Source organism: Athene noctua, chromosome 11, assembly GCF_965140245.1.
Source record: "Athene noctua chromosome 11, bAthNoc1.hap1.1, whole genome shotgun sequence".
Taxonomy (NCBI): Eukaryota; Metazoa; Chordata; class Aves; order Strigiformes; family Strigidae; genus Athene; species Athene noctua.
This window is the reverse complement of record NC_134047.1, coordinates 827,860-837,043: the sequence shown is the minus strand read 5'-3', so window position 1 is coordinate 837,043 and position 9,184 is coordinate 827,860. Positions and strand designations below refer to the sequence as shown.

Sequence of the window (9,184 nt, the reverse complement as noted above, 5' to 3'; positions counted from 1 at the left end):
GCTTGTGACTTGGGAAAAGACACCAACGCCCACCTTGCCACAACCTCCTTTCGGGTAGCTGTGGAGGGCGATGAGGCCTCCCCGCAGCCTCCTCCTCTCCAGGCTAAACGCCCCCAGTTCCCTCAGCCGCTCCGCACAGGACTTGTTCTCTAGACCCTTCACCACCTTCCTTGCTCTGCTCTGGACGCGCTCCGGCCCCTCAGGGTCTGTCTGGAGGCGAGGGGCCCAAAACTGAACACGGTATTCGAGGAGCGGCCTCACCAGAGCCGAGACAGGGGCACCGTCGCTCCCCTGGTCCCGCTGCCATTTCTGACACAAGCAGGGTGCCTTTGGCCTCCCTTATCTCGGGAGGAGTTTGACAGAGAAGAACGAGACGTAAAGAGGAGTGGGGGTTTGGCTCAGTGAAGTTGGGCTGGTTTTCACGTCTGTGTTTCGATGGGCTGTCGGACGGCAGTTACACTCGAGTGCATCTGACATCAGCAGAAATGACAGAGTGTTTTCTCCAACAGACGTTCTGGGTGCAGGTGGTAAACATGCAAAACCAAAAGAAGGCAAATGTCATCCTAAAACTTTCCCTAAGACTTGTAGGAAGAATTCTACACTGGTTTTGCTTAAATAGCATGTCCACCTTTGCATCTGCAAGCAGTATGCATTTTCTCATTCTGGCTATGTTTTGTTTCTTTTGTCTTTCTGTAATAAAGGTCAAGCTGTAATTGTGATAACGGTCAAATTTATTTTAACAGGGAAAAGAAAAAGTCCAGACTACATGAGTTCACAGCTGGTTCAGGAAGGGATGGAATATAAAGAAGAGTCCGAAGGAGCGTTCGTTTTCCAGGTAACTGCTTTACCTGTCCGTAACGGAGGAGCAGGCTGGCTAGAGGGATCTCCGCTGCCCCTCTCCAGGTGGATGGGGTGATTCCAGGGATTAGCAGGGAGAGGGTTCCGTATGCAGGTTACGAGCTCAGCTACGGCAGAGATGACAGTGGACCGAGAGTTACAGTGTGGCAGCAGTGGCTGAGGAGCAGGTGTCTCTTTCACTAAAGCTTCTCTGCAGCGACACCCTTCGGCTCCTGACAGCCCTGAGGAGGCCAGAACCTGAAGAGGTCCAGTGCCGGGATTTTCTGCGTCTCCCTGTTCTGGGTGTAACCGTTACCTCAAAGCACCTGGGAGGAGAGATGGGAGAGAAATTGCCGTCATCTCCTCTTTGGTTTCTCTCCTGTGGGTACACGGGGAGGTGTTAACCTGGACTGCACACTGGTGGCTTTCCGAGGGATTCCTGGGCATTGATGGATTTTCTTAGGAACTCAAAGATCAGACTTGTTTGTGAGGAAATCTTAAATGGGTGAAGGACTTTGAGAGGAGGAATGATGCTAACGAACATATGCGGGATAATGTGAAATGGTTCTTTAAAACATCGTGAAAGAGAAATTTGTGAAGGAAAAACTCGGGGTAGCTGATGTTTCCCGTCCCCAGAATTCCCTTGGGCAGGAGTCTGAAGAGCTCTCCCCTAGTAGTGCCGTCAGCATCTCTCGTGGAGTAACGGCGTTGAGTCCTATCACTAGAGGCTGACTTCAGATGCTTTTAGAAATTATTTTTCCTGCAGTGCAGCCACTACCCTTGGCTAGAGCCAGAGGTATGTGAAAATTTTGCTAGGACCTCTGGGCTGGAAGTGTGGGTTAAATGCTCCTGTGTGTCAGATCGCAGTACCCGTGTTTGGCATCCTGTACAAATTGCCCAACAAGTAGTGACATGGTGGCACATGGGATAGAAGCCCGTGGAAATAGAGGTTCCCTTCCTCTGTGTGTTTGCACTAACAAAGCAGCGGCTGTTCTGCCTTCTCAGCAGAAACTTTCACACGTTGGCAAGTTCTTCAGTTTGCAGTGGTAGTGTGTCAGCAGCTGAAAGAAGCTTTGACATAAATAAGCACATGGAGAGTCAAAAAGCAAAAGAAAGTGGGAGGAAATAAATGGGGAGAGTGACTGCTTAGAATTAACTTTATTTTGTTGTGTGCTGTGTTTTCTATTAAGGTCCAAGTCTGCACCTAGAAGTTCACCCACCTAGTGTGAGGGAAGATCACGTCCTTCCTGCCCCTGCTCCTGACTTTCTGTTGGATTCTGACCCGGCTGAGCTTATCATTATTTTATTTTTAGTAATACAATTTAGTAACATGATTATTGTATGTAAAAATTATTAAGACATGATTTCAAACAATAAAAAACATAGGACAGAAAGAGACCTGGCTTGGTGTGTCGTTAATTAGGTGTGTTGGATATTACAAGCTGTGTCAGGTCCCTGGAAATGAACTCGGTTGGTCAATAGAGCAGACAGCTCACTTCTGTGTTTTCTGTCCCGTATTGTGTGAATCAGAAAGCTCAAGAAATTAAAGATAAGAAAAACTCAGGAAAGGTACAAAGAGGCAATGGTTACTAAAGACATACACCTAAGAAAATACGCCACAGGTTAGTTGCAGGAGTGTTTGTCCAGGAAACAGCAGCAGGTTGCTGACAAACTCGGGGTGCAGCGAGTAGATTCCCTCTCCATGGTTTAAGGCTTCTCAGTCCTTGGAATGAGACCTGAGAGGGCTCTGTGGGTTTTCTCCTCCTCCAGCTCCAAAGCGAGCTCTTTACCACCCAAAGTGGGCTCTTCATCCCGTCATCGTAACGTCGCTGCCACACAGCTTTGAAGAAGGAAGGATTGGGGGGGACAGTGAATGAAGGTGATTTTTTGGGGAGGGGGGGGCGTGTGGGGGGGTGGCAGGCAGAGGGTTGGTGCTGAGGAGAAGAGCTGCTTTTCTCTATCAGTCTTGCCCCCTTGGAACCACCAACCCCCCCAGAGCCCCCCAAAATCCATGGGGATGCCCAAAAACCCCTTGAGGCCACCCAAAATAGTGGGGAACACCTCAAGTTCCCCTAGGATACCCCTCAACCGCTTGGGACCCCTAAGCCCCTCTGGGACCAACAAAACCTCCCCAGCAACCCCCCAAAATTGGGAGGACCCCTCCTTAGCCCCCCCAAGACCCTCAGTTCCCCACTTGGAACTCCCCCAGTGTCCCCTGCAGGGCTCTGGTGAAGGTCCCGGTGATGTCACCCCTTTCCCTGCACCCCCGGTTCCCCCACTGGCACACCCAAACCCCTCCTCCACATCCCTACTGTCCCCTGCAGGAGCTTGGGGGGTCCCAGCACTGTCACCCCCCCACACCCCCCAGTTTCCCCCCACACTGTGTCCCTGCTGTCCCCACACCCCCTGCAGGTGGTGGTGGGGGTGCAGGGACAAGGGTGTGGCATTGGTGGGATCCCCCTCAAACTCTCGAGGACACCTGGGAAGGGAGAGGTGCATCCCAAGGCCCCCCGCAACCACTCCCCTCAGGTTTGGGGAGCCTGTGGTCACCCGTGTCCCCTCCCCCACCCCCCAGGAAGGGAACCACACCGGGCTGACAAGGAAAGTCACCAACGGCCTCCACTGGTACATCAACGGCATTGTCCAGAATGGGGGACACAGGGACACCCCGGCGGGGCCATGGGGACACCCCACACACCTCTCAGGGTCTCCTTAAGTCTCCAAATTGTCACCCTGGGCATGGGAGGGGACACGGGGACACCAAGGTGGCTCTTGGGGACATCCCCATTCATGAGCTGTCCCCTACGTTGATGCCCCATGACTCTGAGGGACTCCAAGGTGGCTCTTAGTGATGCCCCCGTCCTCAGGGTGTCCCCCACATTGACACCCCATGACTTTGAAGGGACACAAGAGACCCCAAGCTGGCTCTTGGGGACGTCCCCATCCCTGGACTGCACCCCACTTTGATGCCCCACAACTGGGAGGGGACCAGTGTGGCCACAGGGTGTCTGTGGTGACGTCTCCATCCCTGGAATATCCCCAGCGTTGACGCCTGTCACCTTACAGGGTAATCTGGCAGAAAATAAACCCCCTTGCGTCTCAGTTTACCCTCAGGTGTCAGAGGGGCTGGGGGCGGCTACATTTAGATTCTGAGTGATACCAACTTGTCACTGCTCTCGTCACCTGCTCCATCCAGCCTCCACCCTCCCGTGTGACTCTGGGCTTGGGTTTCCCTCCTCAAGCACCTCGACTCAGCCCTGACACCCCCTGGAAAGGGTGTTGGGACAAGGGACGATCCCAAACTCCCCCCTGAGGATTCACCTCAGAACAACCGCTCCCCGCTTCAGAATATCCTGTGGCAGACTCAGTCACAAGAGAGAAAATATCTTTTTATTTCATACGGCAAGTGCGGGGCCCCGGAGGCACAGCGGTCCGGGCAGTGACCACGAGTCGGCACCTGCAAGGGCAGAGTCAGAAAGCTCTGGTGAGTCCCTGGCGGCAGGAAGGGGCAGGGCTGTGCTGCCTCTCTGGGAACACCCTGTGTGAGGGATTGCTGACGCCCCGACAGAGCTGCTGCTGGCGCTGCCTGCGGGGCGGCTCTGGCGCCTCGTCCCCCGGGCAGTGCCCCTCGAGCCCCGAGCGCGCGCAGAGACGCGCAGGGCCCCTGTGCCACCCGCAGGGCTCGGCCGGGAGCCCCCGGGCCCCGCCAGGGAGTTATGGCCAGAGCCCGCGCAGCACCGGGGCCCCTCGCTGCCCCTCGCCAGCGCCCGGGGCTGACGGAGAGCAGTGTGGGGAGGGGGGAAAGATGGGCAGCAGAGCCCGGCACGCACCTGGGCTGCCCGACCTCTGCCCCTGCCGGCGGCTCTGTGCTGGTCCGTCCCCACAAGAACCTTCCCTCTTCCTCCTCTTCTTTTCCGGGCAGCCGTCGCTCTCCTCTCCCCAGGCCGCTCTTCTCTTCCGGCTCCTCTTCTTCTCCTGGTCCTGGGCAGAGCCTGAAAATCTTTCCACCCCACAGTGGGATTAGATAGAGAAAGCCACAGCCCGCGGGAGTCAGTGCTGATTTTAACCAAAGCCAGCTCATTTTACCTTCGTTCCTCGGAAAGCCTGGCCAGTAGTTCTGGGCGCCCCAGGGACTCTGCCGTGCTCTCGGGGGTGGATGAAGGCAAAGCTGGCCGTGCCTAAACCAGAAATGTCACAGTTGGCATGTGGCAAGGAATGACCTGGGGCGGTAAGGGACTCTTGCTAAATTGGTCCCTCAGCTCTCCCAAGGAGATGCCTGGGGCTGGTTTGCATCAGCCACAGTTCACACAGTCCCCCTGCTGACCCACAAACAGCCCTGAGGAAGCTCTGACAAAATAGGGCCTGAGCAAACCCCCCTGAAGTTGACAACTCCTCTTCCCTGTCTTTCTGTGGGCCTTTAGCTGATCAAACACCTGCCGAGTGCACTGGAGACACCACTGTGGCGATTTCCCTTGCTATGTATCATCCCCAGGGGCGGAGGAATAACCCAAACCCACACCAGCTCTACTGCCAGGCCGAGGCACAGCAGCGACTTGGCCTCATCGGAAACTCCCCTCCTACCCCAGACACGCTCTCACCGTGTTGGGGGAGCTGACGTACCTCTCCCCTTTCACTGTCCACCACTGTATCTCCCCCAGCCCCTGTGAGGACACCGAGCAGAGAGGGGGGTGCATGCAGCAAAGCTTCTGCCCGACGCTCGGTGTCCACTTTGCCTGCAGGGACACTTTGCTCTTCAAAACGCAGATCTAGAAATCAAAAGCAGGTGCAACATGGTGACTTCTTGGAAGCAAACAGAGCTAAAGCAACACCCACCCAAAGCCCTACACTTCTGTGGTCAGCCCTCCGATGGCCCGTCTGCAGGCTTCAGCTCATGCTGCAGAGGAAAACGTTCATCTTTGGAGAGCAGTGGCCAAAGAGAGGCCACAGGACAAGCGGGGCTCAGAGGACAACACTCGATGCCTGTTCCTGTCAGAAGGAACACAGAGGTTTCTGGTGCCCCAAGCCCCAGCCGCTGCCAACCCCCAGTCCCCCCTCTCACCTCTGAATCTCTCCAGGGGGGCTGCCAGCTCCTGGTCTGCTGGGCTGGAAAGGCTGCCCGCTTCCTCCTCAAAGAGCTCCCTGCAGTTCTCCACCAGAAACTCCACCAGCACGTTCACCTGCACGCATCAAACCGTCGGTCTCCACCCCGCTGCCTGACAAGGGGCCAAGCACCTTTGCCACCCCTGCCCCCTGCTCCTGCCCAGAGGCTGTGGCTGTGGGGCTGCTCCTCCAGGCAGCCACCCCGACAGCATTTGCTGGCGGGAGGAGGCCGGCAGAGCCCTCTGCGCAGCCAAGCGCTGGTGGGCCGGGAAGGCTGCCCCGGCAGGTGGGGACGCGCACCTTGTGTGTCACTTCCAGCACGGCCTCCAGTGGGAGCTGGTCCGCGTGGGCTGGGCTCAGCAGGTTCGGCCCAACGCAGACGGCCAGGTTGCTGCAGCCCATCCTGCTGGTGGCTGCGTGGTGGCCGATGTGCCGGAGGAGGGACAGCAGCCTCTTCAGGAGGAGGAGGTTGGCTGCGGGCAACTTCTCGGCCACCCTGGGGGAAAGGGAACACGGTGCTACTAAAGCAGATGCTGCCCACAGCGTCCCCCAGACTCTCCCGAGGCTGGTGGGAGCCAGCGCAGCTTTCCAGGTGCTCTGGGCCAGCGGTCAGGGCTCCTGCTCAACAGGCAGGCTGCTGCCCACACTCACGCTCTCAGCTCCCAGATCTTCTCCTCCCTGCTGGCCTTCTGCATCGCCGCCATCCAGTCCTCGTAGAGCTCGGTCACGAGGAGCTTGCAGGGGATGCTCCGGAGAAATTCCTGCAAGGCCCAGGCCTCCAGGTGAGCCTTTGAACACTGGGGGCCAGCCGGGAGCTCCTCCAGCCGCAGGGCAGAAGCGCTCACCTTCAGGATGGCGGCCAGCAGCAGCGCGGGCTGGCTTCCCATGTCGACGTCTGCGCCGTGGTCCAGGGCCTCCCGCAGCTCTCGAAGCGCTGTCCCGCTGGCGGCTCTGCGGAATATCCCCTCCGTCGATGGTCCCTCCTGCTGCAGCACGGCCAGCAGCTCCTGTGGGAGAGGCAGGAGGACAGTTGTGTGGCCGAGGAGCCGCCTTCCAGCAGCGGCGGCCAGAGCACTGGCCCAGAGGTGGCTCCGTGCTGGGGGTGAAGAGCCCAGTGCCCCATCCTCAGAGCTCCCGGGGACACCCGCTGGCCCTCCGGAGCCTGCAGAGGGAGGGCTGGGGACCCTCTGGCCAGGCTGGCTGACCTGGATGGGCTGGGGCAGCGTGCCATCCTCCCCGCAGAGGGCTGCCAGGGGCTGCCCAAAGAGCGCCCTGCTGCAGCCGGAGCCCGCCTGCCCTGGCGCCGGGGCAGTGGCCGGGCTCCGCCACAGAGCAAAGGGCCAGGGCAGCCCCCTCCTCCTCCTCCTGCTGCTGCTGGTTCCTCCTGCTGCAAAGGAAAAGAGAGCAAGAGCCTGTCAGAGGATGCTGCTGGGCCAGCGCTCCCAGAGCCTGCCCTGCCCTGCCCTGCCCTGCCTGCAGCACGGTGCTGAGCAGTGCGGCAGGACGGGCAGGGACCGGCAGCTGGAACCGCAGCTCCGGCTCAACAGCTCCGGCTCGGGGGCTCCTGAGAGCCGGCGTGTCCCCAGGACAGCCTGGCCCAGCCCTGGCTTTGTCCTCCTCCAGGCTGTGGGCAGCAGCAGAGGCCCCGTGTCCCCACAGAACCACATCCAGCGGCCACTGCCCGGTGCTGCCCTTTCTCCTCCATCTGACGTCTTTCCTCAGGCTGCCCAACCTGCATGGGGACACTCAAGGCACAAGTGAGCACAGCCCAGCCACTTGCAGGAGGGGCCTTTCTTTCCCAAACTCACCTGGTGAGCGGCAAAGTCCTCCCTCACTGCACGACGGGGCCATCGGAGGCCCTTCCTTGACATCAGCCTGCAAGAACCCGGCACCAGCAGCCTGAGCGTGGCAGAGCGGGGACCCTCTGATCTCCCCGGCCCTCTGCCCCTTGTGGCAGGTTTCCTCCCAGTGCCACCAGCCAGGATATGCCGGCATTTCTGGTGGCTCCTAAACCTTCCCCACTCCCGGAATTGCACCAAGGCACCCTCCCAAGCTCCCCCCACTAGCACGCCCATCCCTGCCCCCCGGCACAGCCTGAGGGCAAAGGCAGCCGTTCTCACCTCTGCCTGGCTCTCCACCAGCTTCTCCAGGCTCCTGGTGCTGAACGGCCTCCACTGGGCAAGAGAGAAGCAGAGGCAGAAGGTGAGCAGCCATGCCTGTGCTGCTGGGCTGCAGGAGCAGTGCTGGGGACAGTGCCCGTGCCAGAGAGACACTCACGGCATGGCGGCGGCTCCGCTCCTTCTCCAGGAGCTTGAGTGACGGGACGAGGGTCACTCGGGGCTTCTTGCTTCCGTCGGGTGTCCTGTGCACCGGGAAGGGACAGGGAGAGAGCTGGGTGAGCCCCAAGCCGCCTCTTCTCTCTCGTCAGGCAGCTCTCCCCGAGAGCCGCCCGCAGCCGCAGGGACACCTCTCCCCAGCTGGGAAGCTGTGTTCCCCATCTGGCTGTGCCTGCAGCACCCCCCAGCTTACCCCAGCAGTGTGTGCACCCACAGCTCCTTCAGCGCCCGGGAGCTGCAGCAAGAGGAGAAACGGCGTCAGGCCCCGCTGCCCCCCAGCCCGTGGGCAGAGGCGGGCGCCTGCACAGCCCTGCCCCGTGGGGAAGGACACAGGGGCAGGACGAAGCCCCGTGGGGCGGGACAGAGCCGCTGCCCAAGCCCTGGTCCCTCTGTGCTGCCAGAGCAGCTGCTTTGGCCCTTCCCTTCTGGGGACCAAAAGCGACCAGGGGATGCAGGACGTGGAAACGCCCCCCATCCCTCCCTGCCGGCGTGCTGCCCGCTCCCTGCCCAGGCTCTGCACGGAGGGCAGAGGCCCTTCACAGGAACCTCTCCTGCCCGGCCGGGGGACGTGGCACCGCGACTCACCCGAAAGTGGCAGTGCAGGAGCCCCTGGGCCAGAGGAAGAGGAGGGAGCTCCTCTCCTCGCGGCTGCCGACACCCTCCGCCTCTTCCTCCCACGCCGCCTCCTTCCCGTCGCTCAGCACCCACAGCTGGTCCAGGGCCAGGCGGAGCTGTGGGCGCAGGGTGGTGCCACCTCTGCAGAGAGCGGAGGCAGGCAGTGAGCTGGAGGTGGCCTCCTTGGGGTGCCCCCCCGGGCAGAGCCCTGCTCCCCCCCCTGCCCTTGGGGCGGGCACTGGTGCATCCAGCACCCAGGTCCCGGGGCCTGGGGCCAGGGTGTGCCAGCCCTTGTG

General features: G+C 60.0%; 1 protein-coding gene across 1 annotated transcript; it reads right to left on the bottom strand.

Moving 5' to 3' along the window:
• Window positions 1-5,796: 5,796 nt before the first annotated feature.
• On the bottom strand, window positions 5,797-7,788 carry LOC141964737 (T-cell activation Rho GTPase-activating protein-like). Its single transcript, XM_074915440.1, has 6 exons — window positions 7,746-7,788; window positions 7,143-7,234; window positions 6,783-6,944; window positions 6,589-6,698; window positions 6,238-6,433; window positions 5,797-5,823 (listed from the first exon to the last, which is right to left on the bottom strand). The coding sequence occupies exons 1-6, from the start codon at window positions 7,786-7,788 to the stop codon at window positions 5,797-5,799; spliced, it is 630 nt and encodes a 209-aa protein (XP_074771541.1).
• Window positions 7,789-9,184: the final 1,396 nt, after the last annotated feature.

Excerpts from the sequence above, each read along its gene's own strand:
- LOC141964737 (XM_074915440.1), bottom strand. The coding sequence starts at position 7,788 with ATGGCCCCGTCGTGCAGTGAGGGAGGACTTTGCCGCTCACCAG. Across the intron at positions 6,945-7,142 it reads CGCTGCCCCAGCCCATCCAG|GAGCTGCTGGCCGTGCTGCA; the intron begins GTCAGCCAGCCT and ends CCTCTCCCACAG. Across the intron at positions 6,434-6,588 it reads AAGATCTGGGAGCTGAGAGC|GGTGGCCGAGAAGTTGCCCG; the intron begins GTGAGTGTGGGC and ends CCTTTCCCCCAG.